This window comes from Antechinus flavipes, chromosome 3 (genome assembly GCF_016432865.1).
Source record: "Antechinus flavipes isolate AdamAnt ecotype Samford, QLD, Australia chromosome 3, AdamAnt_v2, whole genome shotgun sequence".
NCBI lineage: Eukaryota > Metazoa > Chordata > Mammalia > Dasyuromorphia > Dasyuridae > Antechinus > Antechinus flavipes.
Window position 1 is genome coordinate 324,691,890 of NC_067400.1, and position 25,204 is coordinate 324,717,093.

A 25,204-nucleotide genomic window follows, 5' to 3' on the forward strand; every position below is an offset into this window, starting at 1 on the left:
TGGACAACTAAATTTTGGTCTATAAAAGTTTTGAGTAGCTCTTTACAGTGGCCTGGGTGCCTAGGAGTGTGTTACAGTCACCTCAAATTGATTTGAGAGGGCCACTTGTTAAATTTCAATGTGATGGTGACAGCAATATTGTAATGCTGACCGACTATAAAAGACTTAGTCATTATAATTAATACAGTGATCGTTATTTGCTTGCTTTTTTCTTCTTTCTCATTTTTTCCTTTTTTATGTGTTTTTTTTCTTGAGCAGCATGATAAATATGGAAATGTGTATAAAAGAATTGTACATGTTTAACATATATTGGATTACTTATTATCTAGGGAAGGGTATTGGGGAGAAAGGAGAAAAAAATGGAACACAAGGTTTTGCAAGTGTGAATGTTAAAAACTATCTTTGCATGTATTCTGAAAATAAAAAGCTATTATTTTTTAAAAGATCATACAATGATACATGGCAATTCCAAAGCACTGGTGATAAAAAATTCCACTTCCACCAAGAACTGATGAACTCTGAGTACATATTGAAATATATTTTTTCTCACTTTATTTTTCTTACTTGCTTTCTTTTTTTGCAGCATGACCAATATGGAAATATGCTTTGCATGACTTCACATGTATAAAGGCTATCATAAGGTTTGCTTTTTCAATGGGTAGGGGAGGGGATAGATAAGAAGAAAAAATTTGGAACTCAAAATTTTAAAGGTAAAAATAGATACATAAATGAATGCATGAATGAATGATTTTTTTAAAATTTAGGGTGAGCATTTAATCAAAGAAATCAGTGAGCTAAAAAATCAGAGCTTGGCTAGTTTTATTGAATTAAAGTAATAGAGAAAAAGTTAATAAGGCAGTTTGAACTTAAAATTATAATGTGTTTATGGAAAGCCAATTGTTACACATTTACTAGCATTGCCTACTCTTTCCATCTAGTTCAACTTTTCATTTTAAAGAGAAGACTGAAATAAAGAGAAGTAAATGGTATAGCTAAAAGCACATACAAGGCACATTAAGGACATAATTTGAACTCAAGTCTTCTATCTCCAGACCCAGTATACTTTCCTATCTACAATAGAGAATCAAGGCTCTAGAACTCAGATAGTTCATGAATCTCTCCAGGGTGAGGGGGGATAAGTAAGACTAAGGCAGTAAGTAAGGGGAATGTAGAATTCTGGGTTTCTTGCTGCTGCTGATCTCAAAGAAGATCTAGCCCAGTGGTTCTTCATTTTTATAGTGTCAGAGACCCTCTAAGGCAGTCAAGTGAATCAATCTACAGACCCTTCTCGGAAGAATATGTTTAAATGCATAAAAAAATGGATAGGATCACAGTGGAAACCAATTATCATGAAATACAATTATCATTTTTTTTCCTGAAAAGTTCACTGATCCTCAGATTAAGAATCCCTGATTCCTGAATAAAGAAACATGAAAAGAAGTCACTGCCTTTGAGGAGAGCAGTTTGATTGTGGGTTTTGCCCTTTCCTCCTATGGCCTGGAAAGAAGCAAAGCTTGCAACTGTGGAAGAGGGAGAGGTTAACTCTGAAGATTGGGGATCATGTTAATGAAAGAGCTGTTGGACCAGAAAGAGAAATTCAGATTCAAATTTCTGACAGCTCCTTCACAACAGAAACTGTATTTTGCCTCTTTTTTGCATCCTCAGTCCTTTGCACAATGGCTGACACATAGTAGGCACTTAATCAATGCTTATTGATCAATTAATTGATGATTGTGTGATTATGGGCAAGAGACTTCTCTTCTGGATAGCAGTTTCATCATGTATAAATTGGAGACAACTATAGTATCTACCTTATAGGGTTATTTTGAAGATTGAATATATGGAAAAAAAAGTTTTGCAAATTTTTAAGTGCTAAGGTATAAATGCCAGCTATTAATAATATGAGGTCTATTGGTATCTAACCATTGTGGGTTGAGTTTTATTCTGTGCAGGTATTCCTACAGTAGAATATCATATCAGGCCTGTGATGGAAGTGATGCCCCCTTTTGATCTTCCCAAGAATGTTTCTACCTTCATTGGGGGCCTGATGAACTAGAGTTATCATTAAAAAAAATACTTTAAAATTGATCCTCAAATTCCCACCTGGTGATTCAGACAATAGGATGTACTAATCCTTAGAAAGGTAAATCCTGCCATCTAGTGGCAGAGTGCAGAAGAACCTGGAAACATACTAATAAATTGACTACAGAAAAGGACCTTTGAGAACATAATCTCATTTTACAGATGAGCAAAGTGACCTCAGACACTTTCTAGCTGTGTGACCCTGGGCAAGTCACCTAGCCCTGTTTGCCTCAGTTTCTTCATCTGTTAAATCAGCTGGAGAAGGAACTGGCAAACCACTCTAGTATCTTTGCCAAGAAAACCCCAGAATAGGGTCACAAAGAGTCATACCACTGAAAAGACTGAACAATAACAATAAAAATGAATACCGAAGCCAAGTGAAGGCCAGACTTTGTCCAGGGTCCCAAAAGTAGTAAAGTATCTAAGGTGGACTAGGAACGCAAATCCTTTGGCTTCACATCATTCACCAACCTGTAAGATGTCTTCATCATTTTTACTTAAATCGGGGATTCTTGACCTTTTTTTAAAAAAAAATATTATAAATGCCTTTGGCAGTCTGGTGAAGCCATTTGGGTTCCTTGTCAGAACAGCATAAAACACATTGTATCACACAATTTACATTGATTCTACTGAAATAGTTAGGGACAACGAGGTGGAACAATGGATAGAGCACCATCCCTAAAGTCAGAAGGACATAAGTTCAAATCTCACCTCAGACAATTAGTAGCTGTATGACCCTGGACATATCACTTAATCTTGATTGCCTAAAAAAGGAAGGAAAAGAAATACAGCTATCAATTTAAAAAATTAAAATTAAATTAATTTTAAAATACAGTTATCATTTAAAATAACAAAAACAAGATGAGGGACCTGCAAATCAAAAACTTCCCATTTAAAGAGACTCTGAAAACCATAATCTAGAGCCTTGGACTAGTAGATTTCTAATTCAAACAAACTGAAAACTTTCAAGTTCCTAAACTTATCCTAGGATCTTAATATTCAAAGCTGGAAAGGATCCAAAATGTTATTCAATACAATCCTTCTCATTTCCCAGACATAGGAAACAATGGGATTCAAACCTAAGCCATGAGATCATAGATCAAAGATTTTCATTTTTTAATAATTTTTTTAATTTTTAAAATATATGTGAAGTTAGTTTTCAACATTCAGCCTTGCAAAACCTTGTATTCCAAGTTTTTTTCTCCCTCCTTTTTCCCACCTCCTCTCCTATTCAGCAAGTAATCTAATATAGGTTAAATGTGTAATTCTTCTATAGATATTTCCACATTTATCATGCTGTAGAGGAAAAATCAGATGAAAAAGAAAAAAAAATGAGAAAGGAAAAAAAGCATAAAAACAACCAAAAAAAGTGAAGATACTATTTTGTGATCTACTCAATCCCCACAGTTCTCTCTACCACAAGTCTATTAGAATTAGCCCCATCACCTCATTTTTGAAAAGAGTCACGAGCATCAGAGTTGATCATCACACAGTCTTATTGTTGCCGTGTACAGTGTTCTCTTGGTTAAGATTTCCATTTTACAGAGGAAGAAACTGTCAATAGATAATCAACCTCAGAGTTTGAGTTCGAATCCCAGCGCCCTTCCCTTTCTCCTTCACCATTGCCTCCTTCAGGTGTCACATTTATTCTTTGTGTAGTACTACACTAGATTTGTTTAAGAAAAGGGAGAGAGGGAATGGACAAGCAACTTTGGAAACATTCATCGAGTAAAGGAAAAGTCTGTATTTGGAGGCTGGTAAGCAGATGAAAAAAACAAATGAGCTAAAGCTGCAGCAAGAGGATTTAGGCTAAAGCCTGGGATAGGTTTCCAAGACATGACATGGAGTCCTGCCCTGGGTAACATTTAAAGTCTACCAGCCACCATCTGGGATAGCTTAGGTGGAGCAGAAGCCATGTTTCATTTTAATTAACTGAGGAGAGAGCAGGAAAAGTCTGATATAGTTTCTCTGCAATCATGTAATAGATTGGGGGTGGAGGTGCAAGGCAGGCCCTGACTTACAAATGGGCTCGAATCCAAAAGTTCATTTCTAAGTCAGCTCTTTGGAACTCAGACAGCATTTTCTTATAACAATACTGTTATGTGAAGTGATCAGGTTCCTAACTGACCCCTACAAGCCAATTTAACTCATCTGGCCCCGAATTATAGCTTAAAGTCTGGCTAATAGAAAAGAATAGTGCTTCTGGAGTCCAGAGGACTGAGTTCAAGTTGTTGAATAAGGGGGTAGATTTGGAGCTGAAAGAACATCAAGTCCAGCCCTTTTCATTTTGCTTTTCAGGAAACGGAAGCAGAGAAAATTTAAGTGTCCAAGGTCAATATCTAGTAAATGTAGATGCTCCCAAATAATTCTAACACTTAAGACCAAGAGCAAGTTGATTAAGTTACAAGGGCCATCCCAAAGAATATGTGTGGGGATGAGTTTGCACCCTTCCAGGAGGGCACACAGTTTTTGGCCCTTTGCCTTGGACATTCACATCAGAAGCTAGTGGTTGGTACCTGGTACCTTTGGATGGAGGGGAAGGTATTAAGGAACATTTGCATGAGCCAGGGGGAACTCCTGCTCTTTCTATGAAGTCTCCCTGTTGGATCAGAGCCCACTGGATCTCCTTCAGATTTCTAGGGAGCTATGAAGAGCAGTTAAGTCACCTCATCATCGATGGCAGCTTTAATACATGCTTACCTCTGTCACTTAGAGACTAGACTTCAAGTCCCTGGCCCCCTCTTCTTTTCTTTCAGTTTAGAAAGATGGGAGAGAAATGCCCACTCTAACTCATGGGGTTATTATAACAAAATCGTTATAATTGTAAGCTATTGTTACTTAAAAGAAATCTTAAAGGTTATCTGAGTTCCTATTAGGTAAACTCATTTTATAGATGAGGAAACTGAGGCAGACAGATTCTCTGAGACACAGAGAATTTAAGTGACTGATCTACCATCATTTAGGTAACAAGTGACAGGATTTGAACCCAGATTCTCCTTCTTCCCATATCTAGGGCTCTTACCAAGACAAGCAACCTGAAGGGCATCCTCCCTTGGAGCAGAGAGTACCCCTCCACACAGGATGGGGGTGAGGATGAGGAGAGGGCAGAGCAAGGACATCCTCTTTTGCCAGTGATCCCAGGATAACAGCCCCATGGGCAGAAAGCTAGGGATATCACAAGGCAACCTCGGAGGAAGTGGCTCTAGGAGAGAGGAAGCAGACCATATGGTGTCTTACTACTGTAATTAATTATTCTTGGGAACTAGGTGCTAAATACGGTTCATTGCTTTTTCACACTTAGCACCTGAGAAATTTGATTAGAAGGCTGAGGCAGAGTGGGTAATCCTGTATCTGTGTGTATGTGTGTATGTCGCTGTAAGGCAACCCCTTCAACAACTCAACAACTCTAAAAATATGAAGTGATGTTAGAACTGGTAAGAACTTTAGGGATCGAGTTCATAAAGAAAGGTTCGTATAATTCTTATTGAATCTGAGTCTGAATTTAGTTGAAGTCCTATATAACTCAAATACTATCCAGGGGTCCTCAAACTATGGCCCACGGCCAGATGCGGCAGCTGAGGACGTTTATCCCCTTCACCCAGGGCTATGAAGTTTCTTTATTTAAAGGCCCACAAAACAAAGTTTTAGTTTTTACTATAGTCTGGCCCTCCAACAGTCTGAGGAACAGTGAACTGGCCTCCTATTTAAAAAGTTTGAGGACCCCTACATAGACCCTAGTAAATGTCTGTTTATATTTGAATTCAGGGCTAGTGCTCTATAACTATTGCGCTAACCCCAAATGCCATGGACTTATTGACTGACACAGAGATAGAAGAGAACTTAGAGAACCCCTTGTTTGATCCCTTTATTTTATGGAGAAAAAATTAGAATTAGGGACAATGCAGGATCAATATCCCAGATATCCTCCTTGACAGACCATTGTTTTTGAAATTTGGCCTTCTTAAACACGTTCATTCTTGAACACAGCTCCTGATCTCATGATTCAGAACAAGCAGGTGAGTGAAAAGAGAAGTATCTTCTGGGATGCCTTTGCTCTCCAAGTTCATCCATCCCAATTCAGCAGACTTTCTTAAGGGGGTCCGAACAGGAGCCTGTCTCTGAACTTTGAGAATCCATTGCCCTAGTGAATCCTCCCCCTCTCTTTGCCTGTGACAATAGAAACACTTGGTAGTGAGCCACCTGCTAGTGGCTGCTGGGGATCTAATTCTGACCAGAGGAATAGATCCCTTCAAATGAGAGGATGATAATGATACAAGGAGACTGAGATGCAGTTGCATTCTCTGGTTTCCCTCCTTTTCCCTCTTGCCTCTAATTTATTTCATTCCCAATTCACAGGCAACATCTGTAAAGGCTGATTTCCAATTCCTTCAAGTGTGGTATGATTCATAGCTGGGGGGCTTCTGGAGAACTGACCTGCCCTTTAATGGTACAGTTCCCTTTTGCCCTTTACAGGCTTTCTGGGTTCCACACTTAGGCGTGGTCCTCAACAGGTAGGTAGTAGGGGCTCCCTCTCCACCTCCAGGATGAGAATGGGCCTTCCCATAGGCTCTGCCCTTACTCCCCCTCTCCCAGAGAACTTAACACCAAAGCTAATCACTTTTCCAGAAGAAATTTGAGGATTTACTCCTCCTATTGAGGAGACTAGGAAGCATGGTGGGAGGAATATGCTGACCTTGGCCTGGATCTATCCTCACTTGCCACTTACTCTCTTTATGATTGAACCCTTTCCCTATCTGGGAAAGAGAGAAAATGAGATTTCCTTGGATCCCATCTAAGATCTTTTACTTTTTCCTTTCTCCCTCTGTCCTATGTTCTTTATTTCTCTTTTAATGATTTTTTTTACCTCATTATCCTTCCTTTATCTGATTATAGTATAGATGCTTTTGTTCTTTAGTCATGTCTGACTCTTTGTGATCTTATTTAGAGTTTTCTTGGCAAAGATACTGGGGTGGTTTGCCATTTCTTTCTCCATCTCATTTTATAGATGAGGAAATTGAGGCAGACAGGATTAAATGACATAGTTATTTGACCCTAGTGATGTACTGCATACCTGTTGTCTGCCCAGAGATACTTTTTACTATGCAGGCCTCTGAGTAACGAGCCTTTGGGGAATTAATATCTCTTGAAGTCATCTACCAAGACAAAAAGAGTTTGGAATTTCCATCAGTGGAAGGTATATCATATCAATCAAAGTACCAATTCTTGAAGAGATAAAATTTTAATATTCATTATTGTATCGATTAGATAGTGACATAAACCAATTAGATTGTGCCCATTTTATTCAGAGGAGGGAAGCATGTATATAAAAGATAGCTAGAGTAACTAATGGATTTTCACACTTGAAAGGAATTCTATCAATCTCTATGTTTAACCTTTTGTAGCCTATTTATAGTTAGTGCAATCAAAGGTGGTTGGAGATTGCTTACCCTAAATTAGAAAATCCAGTTTCTTTTGTCTACCCGGTGTATAATTGCAAAGCCCTTAATAGCCATGGGCCATCTTAGTATTTATCGGGCTATTGTCTGGATAGAGTCACCCTTCTGGGACCTATCAAGCATACAGCTTAATTTCCACTGGACAAATAAAGATGGCCACCCACTAAGTGGCAGAGAAGCAGTTATACATGTCTCTTTGTATCTTTCTAATAGGAGTAATTACATCCATGTGGATTATATATTATTCTATAAAGACTTCAGCTGAATCAACTGAGTATGAAGATTTATCTAAGTTCCTGAAACCTAACTCCCAAAAAGTATTTCATGTTCTCATTTATTAATTAAAAAGCTAATGAATGGAACATCTTATATTTCTCTTGGAAAAAAAATTTAACAAATCAAAATAACTGACTAGAATTAATTCCTTTACATTTGTGTGGTGCTTAATTATTTTTTTTCCTCAATAGAGAAATGTTTTCCATTTCAATCTCATTAAGATGTCTTTCTTACCAGAATTTTCTAGCCATATCAGTTCCTGAGAAAAGCCATCCAGGAAACTATTTCACTTCTTGAAAGTCATCTTTCCTACATTCCCCACTGACTTTTTGCATTTGAAACTCTTGGAGACATTTCCAGACCCTAGGGAGTGAAACTCAAACTAAACAGTCAAAGCTTTGGAAATGAGTTTCAAATTATTGACAAAGGATCAACCGATCAGTCAACAAACACTGAAAACCTACTATGTGTTCAGTGCAATGTTGAGGTATTTGAATTAGTTATTGATTTCAATTATTCCTGATTTTTTTTTTGGCCACAGACCAGTGAGAATAATTGAATTGTGAAAATTTCAAGATATCTAGATATCCTTGGGCAATGAATTGCTTCGGATAGCCAAGTTTTCTGGATGTCTCACTCTCCCTGGGGAGGACAAAGGGTTTTCATTTTCATTTTGAACGGGAATTTTTATAAACTATATTATAGACATCCTTATCTTCTTAAACAGTTTGCTAAATCTATTTCACCTTTTTCTAAATGGCTCAGGGTCATCATAATAAATATCAGTTGTTGGAATGGATTCTAATATAAAATGCCCTTAGGGACCATGGCAGGGGGAGTAAGAAGAAAGTTGTTTGGTTCTAAAATATACCTAGGATGCTGCTTTTCAGAGTTTGTAATTTTCTATTTTTTTTCCTTTCCTGTCAGCTATCAATATAGCAGCTAAGAATTCAAGACCTGGAGTCAGGGAGACCTGAGTTCAAATTTGACCACCTCAGCATGCCTCAATTTGCTCAATTGTAAAATGAGAATAATCATAACACTTGCCTTCCAGGTTTTGTGAGGACCTAATGAAATAATGCTTGCAAAGCCCCTAAAGTGCTATACAAATACTAGCTATTATTATTCCCACTCCTACCAATGGACCTGCCTATAGCAGTCCACTTTCCTCTCATAATTTACTATTTTTTTTATCTGCTATCACCTTGGAAACTGAATAACCAAGGCTTATTAGAACTAAGTGTAATTACCAGGCTTATTAGAACTAAGTGTAAAACATGAATAATCTTTAAGTGGAATTCTGAGGAAACCACTTCTGAGGAAAGGGCATGAACTTTATTGCATAGATATTGATTTTTGGTAGTTCTTGAGCTGTGTGTGTGTGTGTGTTTTCTTTCTACATTTACTTCTTGATACATGACTACTTTCTGGCTAAGATAGTGAAGTTGCCAGTTGTGAAATATTATAGCTCTTGACATAATGAGCATTTTATAGTAAAGTTTGAGGAGTATTTTCTTTCCTCCTACCTCCAAAAAATACTGTCACCTCTTATCATGAGATAAGCTTCTTATACCCATTTTACAGAGAAATTAGGTTGGGATGTATTCTATAAGCTCCAGTGGCAACTCATCTTTCTAGAGCCAATCTTATACTTGGAGTCAGAGGAGAGAAGCAGTTCTTGTTCCATTGATGAGGTCCCAGGAAGATTAGATTGTGGCTAGCAGAGAGAAACTGAAGCACTGATAAAAATTATTTCCTGGGGCAGATAGGATGAAGGCTCCGATAATCAGTTTAGTTCTGTGGTCCCATCCTCAGTGGAGGAAATCCAGTCAGAAATCCAAGTTATGTCAAGTCCCGGAAGTTAAACTCTCCTTTTAAAACAGCTTATGGCCCAAGGCTTGGACACTGTACTCCTTTGGGTCAGTCCCTCCCATCACTCTGTCTTGTGGTGTCTTTTTTCTTACCCCTTCCTCATGCCATATGGTGTCTCTTTTCTCAGATCCCACTTCTCTTTTAGGGTGCTAAGACTCGGGATTTGGCTTGCCAACTAGGGGTATGCTTTGACCTTGTGGAGTGTTTCCTTTTACCTGGTAAATAGCACATTCCACTAGGGAACTTGCCCTTTCCATAAAACTCTTAAGTTCTCCCAACTTGATTTCATATTTACTGTTCCTGGTATGTGTGTGTATGAGTGTGTGTGTGTGTAAATATATATATTGTTGGCCAATCAATGACAGCCAGAGAAACTTGGGTTTAAGGCATGATCCTTTAGAAAGAAATTTAATTGATAAACTCTACTATAGCTTGGGAAGTTTTAGTAATTACACACACACACACACACACACACACACACATACATGTATATATGTATGTATATGTGGAATGCCACAGGTAAGGATATGATACCCTATGTAAGAAGGAAGGAGGGAAAGAGAGAGGGAAGGAAGGAAAGAAGGAAGGAAGGAAGGAAAGAAGGAAGGAGGGAAGGAAAGGAGGGAGGGAGGGAGAGAAGGAAAGAAGGAGGGAAGGAAGAAGGAAGGGTGGGAGGGAAGGAGGCAGGAAGGGAGATAAGGAAGATGGAAAAGGGAGGGAGAGAAGAAGAATGAAAGTTGTGGTGTTCAACTGATCAAATTTTTGTGTATTTTTTTTTTGTAATTAGCCGTTTTCTTTATCAGCTGAAGGCAGCATACAAAGGAGTTAAGTTAAATTGCAACAGAAAAACAGAGGTAATCTGCAGAGCCAATTTCCACCCCTGAAATCTGTGGCTTCTTCTCTGTACTCAAACATGTTAGAATTGTGCAGTGGGTGCAAATAATTAAAAGGCTTTTGAATTTCTCATGAGAACCATTGGCAATTAATGGAAATCTTTAACTATGAAATCAACATTCATTTGTTGGTCTGGAAGGGTTCTTGCAAAGTAAGAGTGGCACTCAGTTTAATGTACAGGAGGGTGCCTCATCAGAATTGTTTAGAATCTTTTTGAAAAGTCTGTGTAGGAAATAAGGAAAGACTCCCTGACTTAAGTCAAGCAGCTAGGTCTTGGAGTCAGGAAGACCTGAATTCAAATCCAGTCATAGACACAAATTGTGTGACCCTGGACAAGTGGCCTAACCTCTTTTTGCCTCAGTTTCCTCATCTGTAAAGTGGGAATAATAATAGCATCTCCTTCCCATGGTTTGAGGATCAAATGTGATCATTAATTATAAGGTACTTAGCATAGTGCCTGACTCATAGTAAGCAGTATATAAATGTTAGCTATTATTATAATTAAATATTTGTAAAGCACTTACTATAAATAAATATTGAGTTCCTTCCTATTCTGGAGAGCCCTTCATTTCCTAATAACATATACAAGGATGTTAATTGTTACAGTTTGCATTTAGACCACTAAATGGGAATACTACCTCACAAGGTATCACCAGGTGGTGATAAGTGCTATAAGAAAGAAAGAAAAAAGATGAGACTTCACCAATGCATTTTAACAATCTGACTTTTAGTAGTCATATTTGTTTCTCTCTCTAGCTCTTTCCATATGGCAGGAAGTTCATCCAGGATCTTAGGATCATAGAGCTGGAAGGGACCTAAGTCCAAACCTCTCATGTTATACATAAGGGAATGGAGCTGCAGGGAGATTCAATGGAATGTCTCAGGTTTCATAAGTATTAATGTCAAGGGTGGAATTTGTACACAGACCCTTTGTTAATGATATCTGTGCTTCTCATCCTTTCCTCTTCAAGTTTATTCATCTATTATATATCAAATATAAACAATAAAAAGGTGGAAAGGGGAAGAATATGTATTTACAGTATCATGAATAGACAGTAGATGGATAGAATTATCCTGAAATCAAGAATAATATTACTTTAAAAAAAAGAATAATACTATTGCTAAATAGGAAATTGGGATAGCTTCTTGCCCATAATGATGATGAGAAGCCCAATCCAGAAGCATGATATGATGGATCCTAAGACATCATATCTTAAGGAAGGAAGGAAGGAAGGAAGCAAGGAAAGAATTCTAAAGGAAGGAAGGAAGGAAGGAAGGAAGGAAGGAAGGAAGGAAGGAAGGAAGGAAGGAAGGAAGGAAGGAAGGAAGGAGAGAGGGAGGGAGGGAGGGAAGGAGGAAGGAAAAGAAGAAGGAAGAGGAAGGGAGAGAAGGAGGAAGAAAGGGAAGGAGGGAGAAAGAAAGGAATGAAGGGAGGGGGAAATAGAGAGGGAAGAAGGAAGGAAAGGAGGGAGGGAGTAAGGAAACTCAGTGATGTTTTCTTCTAGTCCTCTCATCCAATAGATGGAAAAAGCAAAATGCCATGATGAGCATTCTATTTAATATGCTGATTATTTGTCTCCTGCCCAGAAAAGCAAACATTGGATGTAGTCATTGAAAAGGCCCATTTGAGGCCAGAATAAGTACTTGAAATTTCAGGGAAAATAAAAGGGAGAGATAATCTCTGGGACATAATCAGATACTTTGTACTAATGAAAAACACTTAAAAGACACATAGAAATATAAACTGGATGAGGTCATGGTGTATGTATTTATAGAGGAATATCAAATCAGGCCCCAGGCATTCCCTTCTTGTATCACTTTTACAACTATGATCTTAGTTTCCCTGTCTGAGTGTGGACAAGTCTTAAATCTGGCAGATGGAATGCAGGAGTGGAGGGGAAGGGGTTACATTTTGGGAACAGAAACTGACATTTTATTAACTTAACAACAGAAAAGCACTCATGTATGCCTAGCATAGTATCCTGAACATTTTATTTTTGTTGGTGATAATGAAAGAATCTCTTTTATCCTAATTCTAAGTCTCTGTATGTAACTTTAAGTATTTATTTCTCTCATATCTAATAAGAAGTCTTCCAATTCTGCAAAATAGGAACAAGATAGACATGATTTTAAACATGTTTATAATTACAAATATGTTTGAAGATAATGACAAATCTATATTACATTTTATGGTGGCAAACTCTTTTTTAATGCTACTCTTTTTTGAGGTTACTATCCCTCAAATAAATCACTTGATTTAACATTTCAAATTTGCTCCATTTCTTCATTTTTCTATGTAGCCTGATGCTTGGAAAAAGAACCTTTGCAGGGCAGATTCAGTTTCCTGGTCTGGTCCAAAGAAGATTTGAAATGGCGTAGCTTTATAAAAATGTTCTCCTTTCTTCTCTCACTCTAGAGAAGAAGTCATTTCTTCTAAATGAAAATGGGATTGGAATGAACTGAAGTGTCAGGTAAAGCAGGGAAGAGGAAGGAAACTAGACACCTCTCTTGCTCCACAGCAGGGTCTTGTTCTTTGGTTTGAAGTGAATTCTTAGAACATCAGACACAAATAAGATCATGTAAGTACAAAAATTGATCTCGACATTAAAACTTCATATTTGGGCAATTCATCATGAAGAATTATCTGTGGTTCTGCTGCATTCCATCAGTGAGAATGATGAAGAACAAATAGTTAGCATGAGGTCCATTTTATGCCTGTTTTTAAATGACTTCTACTGGATATTAGAAGCCCTCTGAGGGACTAGTCACTTTGCCATCTTGAGTGTCTGGTTGAGTTGGCTAAGAGTAAATCAGGAGAGTGTGAAGTCACTGAGAATGGCTCCACTGAGCAGTGGAGGCTCCAACATTTCCTGAAGATAAGAGGAGCTGATAAGAAGCCACTCTGCACTCACTTGTTCCTAGTTCCATCCATTGTCCCTACTTCAACACAATTTCCTTTTTCTTTTTTAGCGTTGGAACTTAGTGCATCCCAACAGCCTATAACAGCCAAAATATTAAGTCCCAAGAGACTATATGCAAAAGAATCAACCTATTCCTTTCTTTATCTCTTTCAGAAGAGGAAATAACCACTCTTGTATTACCAGCAAAATGTTTCTCCACATAGTCCCTGGCTCCCGGATGAGAAGGAAAGTCAATGTTCTGTATTCTGGGTGGATACAGTCTCCAATTATACCTTATCTTGCAATTCTGTTCCTTGGGAGCCTAAAATCTATTTCTCTGGATATGGAATGTCCTAAGTAGAAAATTCTGGGCAGCTCCTGAGAAGTAACTGGTTGACAGACACTCTGCTGAGGTCAGAGTTCTGAATAAAGGGCTAGTCCTTGCTCCATGTCCAATGGAAACTGTAGAATCCTTGGCCATGGGTTATATGGTGTACAGATCAAATAAACATTTACAGAGCTCAAGTAAGTGAGAGTAAGTTTTTGAAAAATAAAAAAGGGTCTTTTTTTTCTCCTCTCCTTCCCAGTTACAAAAAAAGGAAAACTATTAACTTTTGTAAATACCAGTTTTGGGGGAGCTGGGATTGTGAGAGGGAAGCAGCTTGGAGTCCAGTTCTTTTGGAGGTCATAGCTGGAGTAAATGAAGAATACTAAATCAATCCAGATGCTTTTTCCTGCACATTATACTCTTTGTTTTTCTTCACTCTCCAGCTGATGAAAATGAGCAGCAATAAGCCTAGTCCTTTGTAGCCCATTTGTAGTCCCAAGTAACTGCCGAGAGAAAAGAGAAAAGGCATTATAGAGAAAAGCTGTTTGCTTTTATGGAAAGTCCCTTTCACTAGTTCCAATGGTCTGAGGTGTGGGAGATGCTCATCATAGGTTTAGTTCTGGAAAGCACCTACAGGTCATTTCATCCAAACTTCTCATTTCAGTTAAAAAAAACTGAGCTAAGTCAGAAAGGTTCAATAAGTCACTTAGATTTAACATGGCATGATAGTTATAATATAGTAGTTAACACCTATATTGCCTTTTAGAGTCTGCAAAATATATTATCTTATTTGATGCTCACAACAATTCTGTAAGGCAGGTCATTTTACAGAGGAAGAAACTGAGGCTGCCAGAAGTTGTGACATCATCATCATCATAGTATTTCTATAGCAGCTTAAGGTTTACTAAATACTTTATAAACTCATTATTTCAGTTTTTACAAATAGAGAAACTGAGGCTGCCAGAGATGAAGTGACATTATTATCATCATCGTAGTATTTATATCACACTTTAAGGTTAACAAAATATTTTATAAAGTCTCTTCTTATCCTGAGGTAGGTGCCGTATTATTATCATTTCCATTTTTACAAATGGAGAAATTGAGGCTGACAGATGTTAAGTGATATCATCATCATCACCATCATAGTATTTATATCACATTTTAAGGTTTACAAAATACTTTACAAGTTTCTCATCTTGTTCTTGTTCTGATAGCACTTGGGAGGTGAATGTCATTATTCCCTTTTTACAGATGGAGAAACTGAAGCATGTTTATGAACAAAGTTAAATGTTTTATCCTCTGCCACATTGTCTAAGAACAAATAGGAACTCAGCATTGCAAGTTCTTGTTCTTTCTACTTTACCATCAAGCTGTCTGGATTTAATCTCAATCCTTTGACTTCAAATACAAAACTCTTTTCCAGTGCACCCACTTTCCTTAGAAGTCCAGAGCTAATGTGAGAAAACTCCAGAGGACAGCAAACTCTTTTCCACAGGTCTTTATATGGAAATAAGTAATTTAGTTTTCTAAGTGGTCCTGATTCCTGAGATCAGTGGATTTTTTTTCACGTTTACTTCAGAGGTATTTTCTGCCTACATCTTTTCAATTACATCCTCTGTTCTTGACCTTGAACCCTAGGATTACAGAATCATGGGCATCTCAGGGAATCTAATCTCCCTCAGCCGCAGTTTCCCCACCTTTAAAATGAGAGGGGTTGTCTAGATGCCCTTTTAAGGTCCCTTTCAGTTTTAAATCTTATAATCCTTCTCTCCCTTTTCTGTACCCTAACCAAAACTAAAAAAACAAACAAACAAACAAACAAAAAAAAACTATCAAGACAGATTCATTTTCTTTAAGCCTGTTGCATCTGATTGTGCAGTAGATGGAGCACTGGATCTGGAGTGTTTGGCTTGAATTCAAATCTGACCACAGATAGTTACTAGCTGTGTGACCCTGGATAAATCACTTAACCTGTTTCTGCCCATGGCATATCATAATAGCACTAGCTTATAGGGTGTTGTGAGGATCACATAAGATAATATTTGTAAAATGTTTAGCACAGTGCCTGGCACAAAGTAGGTGCTTTTAAAATGCTTATTCCCTTCCCACCTTCTACCTTCATTTATACAATAGTCACATCTGGAAAAATCCTTCCCCACACCATCTGTGTAGGCATCCCTCTGCTTCTGTCACCTGTTGCGAAGAGCATCATTGTCATAATAAGCGCAGGCTCCTTTCTTCCCTAAGCACAGCTTGTTCCATCGGATGCAGGTGTAATCAATAGTAAGGCCATACAAGGCTGGAGAGGGCAACCAGGCTATTAGAGGAAGAGGAAGGAAAAATTTTCAGAAAATTAGGAAATGCCAGGTTAAATATTTGCTGTAAGAGGGAAGGAATCTTGGTAACCCCAGGCTCTCCCAGGTGACTCCAAATGCAGTTAGTTTTGTAGTACATTCTTTTTTTGAAGCAAAAGGGAGCACCACAGAATGCTCTGTTTCCCAAGGGAATCTCTCTAAAGACAAATATCTTTTCATGAACTGTGGTTTTCTCTTGCAGCAGAAGAGAGAAATAGACTAGGGACACATCCATTCAACACACAATGAGACATGGAGGTTGGGTTAAGTGCCAATCGAAAGATCTGAAAACATTGTTAAAGCCACACTTTTAACAAATGGGATTTAGAAATTTTCTTTCTGCCAGGAGCTCAAACCCTTTTTGAAGCCTTCTGGCACCTGTTGTGGGAACATCCCTGTAAGACTTCGGAGGGGGCAAGATCTTGTCTCACCGTTTTATTGATCGTTGTTGGGTATTTAAAGAGTGCCTGAGAAAGACCTCAAAACTCATCAGCTTTGAATCACAGAATTCTGGAATATAAGAACAGGAAGGCCTACTCTCTCATTTTTCAGATGAGCAAACTAAGGCTCAGAGAAATGAAAATATTTATCAAGAGAGAATTCGTGTCACTTGCTCCTTTGGTCCAATAATCTTTCCATAATTATACATTGGAGAATTATTTTGTATTAGTTTACAGACACATCCTGTATCTGTAAAAGGCTTAGTGCCTTAATGCTGTTATTATTTTTGGGGGTGAGACAATTTTTACAATAAGACTTTTGGGATATCTCATATCTACAAACTAAATATAAAATAACAAGCTTAAAATTACATTAAGACTTTTGGGACACTGTAGAGGACCAGGAGGTAAGAATCCATTCCAGGTCTTGAATATTACAGTAACTTGGCTCACCAAAACTCCTTTTTTTTTTTTTAATCAAAATAGCAAAGACTGCTTGTCAATATAATAAATTAATAATCTAGCGACTGAAGCAAAATGTAAACACTACTTTTTGGATTAAAGGCAAACATTTGAATTTAGGACAGGAAAAACAGTCCATTTGAGAGAAAGATACTTGAGACAATGGTATGATAAACTTTACTCTGTATCTCAACTATTTGCATCTCTGTCCAATTAACCAAGATCTGGGACTTAATTGTTTACATCTCAGTAGATCTTATTTGTTAGAGAAAACTATAGGAACTTCAGATTATACTTTGTAGCAAGTCGATGAGCATTTGAGGTATATATAATTGTCTCTCTGATCAATAAATTTTTTAAAAAATTTTTTATTTAATAATTACTTTATATTGACACTCGTTTCTGTTCCAATTTTTTTCCCCCTCCCTCCCTCCACCCCCTCCCCTAGATGGCAAGCAGTCCTTTATATGTTGGATATGTTGCAGTATATCCTAGATACAATATATGTTTGCAGAACCGAACAGTTCTCTTGTTGCAATAGGGAGAATTGGATTCAGAAGGTATAAATAACCCGGGAATAAAAACAAAAATGCAGATAGTTCACATTGGTTTCCCAGTGTTCTTTCTTTGGGTGTAGCTGCTTTTGTCCGTCATTTATCAATTGAAACTCAGGTCTCTTTGTCAAAGAAATCCACTTCCATCAAAATATGTCCTCATACAATATCGTTGTCGAAGTGTATAATGATCTCCTGGTTCTGCTCATTTCACTTAGCATCAGTTCATGTAAGGCTCGCCAGTCCTCTCTGTATTCATCCTGCTGGTCATTTCTTACAGAACAATAATATTCCATAACATTCATATACCACAATTTACCGAGCCATTCTCCAATTGATGGGCATCCATTCATTTTCCAGTTTCTGGCCACTACAAACAGGGCTGCTACAAACATTTTGGCACATACAGGTCCCTTTCCCTTCTTTAGTATTTCTTTGGGATATAAGCCCAATAGAAACACTGCTGGATCAAAGGGTATGCACAATTTGATAATTTTTGGGGCATAATTCCAGATTGCTCTGATCAATAACTTTTGAAGAGTTCATATTCAAGACTCTCTCCGCTTGGCCCTGGTTAAATTCACGCCCTTAATTCACTATAGGAGCTGCTTTCCAACAGTACACCATATTTTTTTGATATACATATATGTGTATATATTGTTTCCTCTAATAGACTGTAGGTTCCTTGATGGAAGAAGACTATTACTTCTCTCTGTATACTCAGGACCCACCTTAGTGCCTAGCATATAGCAAGTACTTAAGAAATTTTGATCAATTTTGTAGGCAGTGACAACTGAAGTATGCTGGGTTAGTTAATTCAGTGATCAGAATTACACAAACTCTGTCCAACACAAAATAAAGCTGGAAACTTGCAATAATGGGAGACTGTAGCTAAAAATTTAATAATACAGAGAACATATTCACTCCCCTTTTAGTAATAATGAAATGACATACAAATTGGCATCCTTTAAAAGATAGTCATATGGTTATGTCCAGTCAGAGTACTGCAGACTCTGTTGAGTTGTCCTAAATAGAACTAAATAGATCAGATGTAATTGGAGAAAGCTGTTCTGAGACTGATTTAAGTAAATTAACAAGAATCTGGTTCTGTTCTCTGGCCCTCCCCCACATTACCATGCTCACTACTATGTTTCTGGGAGAGGGAAATTAGCAAGAATAGAGAATCATAATCTCTACCTTGCTCCATTTAAAACTAAGTCCAGATGGGAAAAATTTCTATCAGCATGCACTGGGAAGTAATTTTAAACCTGCCCAAGTTTAAAAATACTAAGCTTTTTTAATATGTTAGACCCAAGTTACATTCTTTGGTGATGAGTACAATCCTGCCAAGCTTGAACTTTATAACTTTGGTCACTTTAAGTTATCTGAGCTCAAATTTAGGGGGAAAAAAGGAAGAAAAAACATAAAAAACCCAAACCTTCTCAAAGCGTGTAGCCACAGAAAAGGTCATTTTTTCCAAGTTCACTGGAGGTAACAAGGACTCAACTTATTTAGCTCAGATTTAAACTGCCTTTTAAGTTATGTCAAGAATGGAAATTTTCAATCTCCACAGGGAGTTTTTGAATAAAGTTTAATTGAATGAAAATGAGGAATTGTAATGAAATCAGGTCTTCTGTTCTGATGGTTGTTTTGATTCCAGACCATATACAATGTGCACTTTACTTTGGTCTCTGATAAGGTAAGAGAGAAACTAGTTGGTCCACCAGACAAAGGGGAAGACAAAATGTAATGATGTGGAAAGAAATCTGGATTCCACAACACTGCTTTGAGCTATGACCATTCCTAATTAGTCCTATTCTCCCAAAAAGCCCTAAAAAGAATGTTCTTTCCTTCTTATTCTTTTTAGATAGTCCTATCTTTTTCTTTCTTATCCTTAAGACACTGCCTTATATGGTCCTCCTGTTAATCTCATAAAATATTTCACCATCAGGGGCAGCGAGGTGGTTCAGTGGATAGAGCATCAGTCCTGAAGTCAGGAGGACCTGAGTTCAAATCTGATCTCAGACACTTAATACTTCCTAGTTGTGTGACCCTGGGCAAGTCACTTAACCCAAATTGCTCAATTAAGAAAAAAAAAAAAAAGATTGAAATCATTTAGTTCAAACCCCCTCAAATAACTCCCATCTTCTCATTATCTCTTCATTGATCCTGTCCTTACAGAATTAGAATAGGTTTCTTTCTATTCTTTAACTAACCCTTTCACTCTAAACCCTCTATGTCTTCAAACATATCCAGGTCTCTATCTTTGAAGACTTCTAGCACCTGGGACAGAGTCTTGCACAAAGTATACATGAACTTACTAAATATTTCTTGAATTGAATTGATTTGATCCTTCTTAGCTTTTTACGACCAAACTTGTTGAACCTATGTGATCTATAGCTGCTACTTCCACTTTCTATTCATCCATTCCTTTCTTAACTATATGCAAGTTCAATACTTCCCACTCTTATTTCTATCATAACTACTTTTTCAAAACTTTTGTGACTTTCTTCTTACCAAATTTTACCAAATCTTTCTTACACTTTATTTTCCTTGTGGTACAGAACCCAGACCTAGGTTTGAATCCCTGTTCTACAAATTATTTATTAATAAACTTCAATTTTTATGTAAAAAGAAAACATTGGACTAGATTAATGGTTTCAGAATCAAATAGAAACAGATCCCTATGGGTGGCATGAACATGTATATTGTATTATATTTTTATTTATTTTGGTAAACATTTTTCAATTGCATTTTAATCTGATTTGGGTTGCACATGGGAGTTTTATAGGCTGTGATTTTGACATCTTTTGACTAAGTGACCTCTAAGACCTCGTCTAGCCTTAAATCCATGATCCTATGGATTGTCATTTGATAGAGTGGCCACTCTCTTCCAACAAATCATAATACTCCCCCTTTTTGTTTTCTTTGATTTTTTTTCCTATGTATAAGCCTAATACTGGTTTAGCATACCAGGGTATGCATACTTCTGGATAGAGTTCAAATTGTTTTCCAGAATGGCTAGACCAATTCATATCCTTGCTAACAGAATAGTAGCATACCTATTTTTCCCACAACTCTGCCAACATGTATGATTTTCCTCTTCTATCATCTTTGACAATCTGATAGCTATATGGTAGAATCTCAGAGTCAATTTAATTTACATTTTTCTAATCAAGAGTGATATAGAGCAATTTCCATATGATTAATCCATCATAATTATTTCCACATAATTATTCCATATAATAATTATTGAGAGTTTACCTGTCTTCCATCTTCCTTTGAAAACTGTTCAGATCCATGACCTTTTATCTATTGATGTTCCTTTGTTTCCCACAATCAATACCTCCTGCTTTTCTTCCTCTCTCTGACCATTCCTTTCTGTCAATTTTGCTTGTACTTCTACTTTCTTTTCTTACCTATAAATATCTCCATAGGGTAGCTATGGGTATCTATGCTCAGTTCTCCGCTATTTTTTCTTCAAATTCCCTCCCTTTTATATAGGCTCTTTTTTTCAATATTCCTGTAGACAATTATTTTGTTCTTCCTCTAATGTTTTTAGATCAGATATTCTTAACCTGGGGTCAGTTATAAAGTGTTATTTTTTTTTTTTGTTTCTGTGATAACTGTTTCGACATAAATTTCTCTCATTAATGTAGGAACTCAATGCCATATTTAATATATTTGAATACCTCTCACATATTTTAAAATATGATATTTATGCTGTCATTGTATTTTAGATATTCTGCTGTCAATTTTCAGATTTGGAGTTCACTACCTTTTTTTTTTTTTTGAAGACTATTATTTTTTGTTAATTTTAAACATCTTTTAATTTTAAAAATTAATTTCAACTTAATTATAATACATTTTAAACAATTGAATTCTGATTTAATTTTTTTCTCTTCTTGAAAACCTTATCAACTTTGTGTGTGTGTGTGTGTGTGTGTATGTGTGTGTGTGATCTCAATGATCAGAGGTAAGAGGTTTAAAGTATAATATTATTTTGTTAAGTTCTGATTGTTCAGCCTGTCTGGAATTCTTCTCCAACTGCTTTCAGGGATCTTTTTAATTGTGGGGTTTTGTTCATAAATTCTTTGAGGTTTTGTTGATTTTTGAAAGAACTTCTGTCTTCAAATGATACACTAAAGTTTGCAGTATATATAATTTTGAGTTCTAATCCTATGCCTGTAAGACGAGTATATTTTTGTCTAGTTTTTGTCTTTCTCATATTGTAATTGAGATGTCTGATGATATTCCAATTCTTTTCATGGGCAATTTCTCTTTTCTTTCTTCACACTTAAAGAAGTCTTTTTTTGCCTTTATAATTTTGAAATTTAATAATTATTTGCCTTGGAGACTTGCATTGAAGACTTCTTTATGCTGAGGGCCAATGAATTCTTTGAACTTGCATAGTGGTGTCTATTCTTGTCCATTCTGGGAAGTTTTCTCTAATTAGTTCCTCAAATATAGTGTCTGGCTTTTTCTTTTTTCTTTTTTTTTTCTGTCTTCATACCTCCCTGGGAGTTCAATGACTCTACAATTCAAACATCTTGCTCAATCTTTTATTTTGCCCTGTATATCCATTAGTTGCATTTTAATTTCTTTTATAATCTAGACTTGTTCTTTAGTTGATTTTTATCATCCATTAAGCTTTGTTTCACTAAAGTTATTCTGTTATTTACTGCTTTCATTGATGTTTTTAGTAAGTCTATTACTTCACATTTTTAAACAAGTTTGTTTTTATCTCCTCCTACATATCCCTTTTTCTGCCATTAGTCTTCCTTTAATGTATTCATTAGCTGATTTATTTTTTCCTCTGTGTTTCTTCTACTATTCTTTAGCATGGATTTCTGCAGAAATTGTATCCCTACAATCTTTTGTTACAGAATACTGTTACAGTATTCTGTAATACTTTATGTCATTGCCATTTTTTTCTGTGAATTTCTCTTGTTAGATAAGTTTTACTTTTTATTTTTATTGTGTCAGGGATTTTCCTCCTTTTCATTTCTCATTTCTATTTCTGTCTCTGTCTCCTCCCTGGGTGTCTGTCTCCCTCCCTCCCATTCCCACTCGTATTTTCTTCTCCCCTCCCCTCTTCCCCTCCCTTCTTTCCTCTGTCCCTAGTCTGTCTGTCTCTTTCTTTTTATCACTCTGTTTCTGGCTGTTTCTCTCTTTGTCTCTGTCTTTGACTGTGTCTATTTGAGTCTGTCTTTCTCTGTGTGTCACTCTCTTTCCCCATAGGAGAAAAAGTGGTCACTGGGATATCATGCTAAAAGCATTCTTTTTGTAGGCTTCTCCCTTGAGAGTCTGTGCATTGATTCTCCCTCACTATCTCCTTTCTCTCCTTCCAAGTTTATTCTTTCTCCTTCTCAGGTCAACAACAGACATGGAAACTGTTGTTTCTCTTTTTCTCTGAACCTCACTGAATTCTACTTTAATTTTTGTGTTATTTCCCATTTACTTTGCCCCTTTATGGCATTCTAGACTAGAGTTGTAAGTCTGGGGGTCTCAAAGCTCCAGAGTACAACTAGAACCAGATGAAATGTAATTTCTACCTGATTTTAAAGTGTTAATAAAAAAAGAAACATATAAACATGTGTGGTGCTTCAAGCCACTACATAATCTTCAGGGAACTTTATGGATAATTTAATCACTCCCATTTCTAAGTGAGTTTGACAGCACTGGTCTAGACCAAGGCTTTTTAAACCTTTTCCACTTGTGATCCTTTTTTGCCTGAGAAATTTTTTGTGACCCCAGGCATAAAGGTTTGTAAAATAGTTATACAAATCAATCATTTACTGATAATGGCATGATTTTACGACCCCCAAATTCAGTTATAAGACTTCATATTAGATCATAACCTATAGTTTAAGAAGATTTGGTCTAAAAAGTCCTTCTAATTTCCCAAGTTTACTCTTTCTCAAGACAAACTGTTTCATATTTACCAAAACAGACCTATAAATTATATAAACATAAACATAAAACACTTTATATAAAAATAAAGTCAGATCTAAATAACTGAAGGAATATTTATTGTACATGGGTATATAAAGCCAATATAATTTTTAAATGACAGTTTTATCTAACTAATCTATTTATTCAATGTCATTTCAATTAAATTACTAAAAATATTATCTTACTGAGTTAGAAAAAATAATGACAAAATTCATTCGGAAGAACAAAAGATCAGTAACCAGAGGAAAAAAGCTATAACAGAAGTAGATTCAGCATTGTAAGACCTTAAACTATATCATAAAGTGAGAACATTGTTGAGGTATAAAATGATAATTTTGATCATTTAAATTAAAATTTTTTCCTGTATAAATAAAGCCTATGTAAGTCAAGAAAAGAAGGAATTCAGAAAATCAGGGAAAACTTTAATAGACAATCTCAGATAGGATGTGATTGGGCTGGACTGTTGCTGTGGTATAGGAAATGATGAATTGACTGATTTAGAAAAACAAGGAAAAACTTGGGCGATGAAGGAAGATGCTATCTATGTGTAAATATCTGCATGTTTATGGATATCTGTGTATATGTATATATGTCCATGCTTAATTATAGCCTTCTTTTGGGTGGGGCCTTAAGAAGGGGAAAAATAAAGTAAAAGGTACACAGCAAAGAAAAAAAGAAAAATTACAAGGAAGCAAAGAAAAATTGAATGGTTTTGAAAACAAGATGCAGTATTTATTATATAAGCTTTCTTGAAACAGAAATTTATTGTTCTATATGAAATCCTCTCATGTTCTGCTGTGTACATGGCAATCATTTTTTTCTTTTCTCATTTTGTGTTTATGTTTAAAATACATCTTTAAAAAATTACACAAAAAAGACAAACTGCTCTTCCTTAGAAAATTCCACTTAATAAATGCCAATGGCATCTTTTTACCTCCAGGATCAGATAGAAAATCTTTCCTTTAGCCTCTGAAGCCTTTCACAATATGACCTCCTTTGGTGTTTTCAATCTTACACTTTGTTGCTTTTCTTCCTACAACATATTCCATATACCAACTTTGGTGTCTTCTTACTTGCTATTTCCTCTGTCTCAGATTCCTTCCATGACATGAGGATATGTCTCCTGGCTTCCTTTAAGACTTACTTAGAATTCCTTTTTGGTGTCCCCTCACTGCTAGTACATCCCCTCTAAGATCACTACCATCATTTATTGTATCCATTAGAATGCAAGCTTCTTAAGAGCACAGACTTTGTTTTCTTTCTTTTTATCTTCAATATCTAAATGCCTTTCACATAGTAAGTGCTTAATAAATGTTTCTTGGGCAATTCCAAAAGACTTGTGATAGAAAGTGCCATCTGCATCCAGAGAGAGAACAATGGAGACTGAATGTGGATCAAAGTATAGTATTTTCACCTTTTTATTGTTTGTTTACTTGTTTTTTCTCTTTTGATCTGATTTTTCTTGTGCAACATGAAAAATTTGTTTAGAATAATTGCACACGATGTCTTGCTTGCTGTTTTGGGAAGAGGAAAGGGGGAGAGAGGGAGAAAAATTTGGAACACAATGTTTTGAATAGGTGAATGTTGAAAACTGTCTTTCCATATATTTGAAAAGATAAAGATATTAAAAA

At 36.4% G+C, this 25,204-nt stretch overlaps 1 protein-coding gene across 1 annotated transcript in view; it reads right to left on the reverse strand.

Annotated features, from left to right (window-relative positions):
• Positions 1-12,320: 12,320 nt before the first annotated feature.
• Positions 12,321-25,204, reverse strand: part of SLCO2A1 (solute carrier organic anion transporter family member 2A1) — a 146,101-nt gene continuing 133,217 nt past the window's right edge. Inside the window, exons 13-14 of the mRNA XM_051985578.1 lie at positions 16,002-16,125; positions 12,321-14,311 (exon numbers count right to left, since the gene is read on the reverse strand). Of these exons, the coding sequence (XP_051841538.1) occupies positions 14,191-14,311; positions 16,002-16,125 (245 nt within the window). The 3' untranslated portion in view covers positions 12,321-14,190. The remainder of the gene's footprint in view (positions 14,312-16,001; positions 16,126-25,204) is intronic.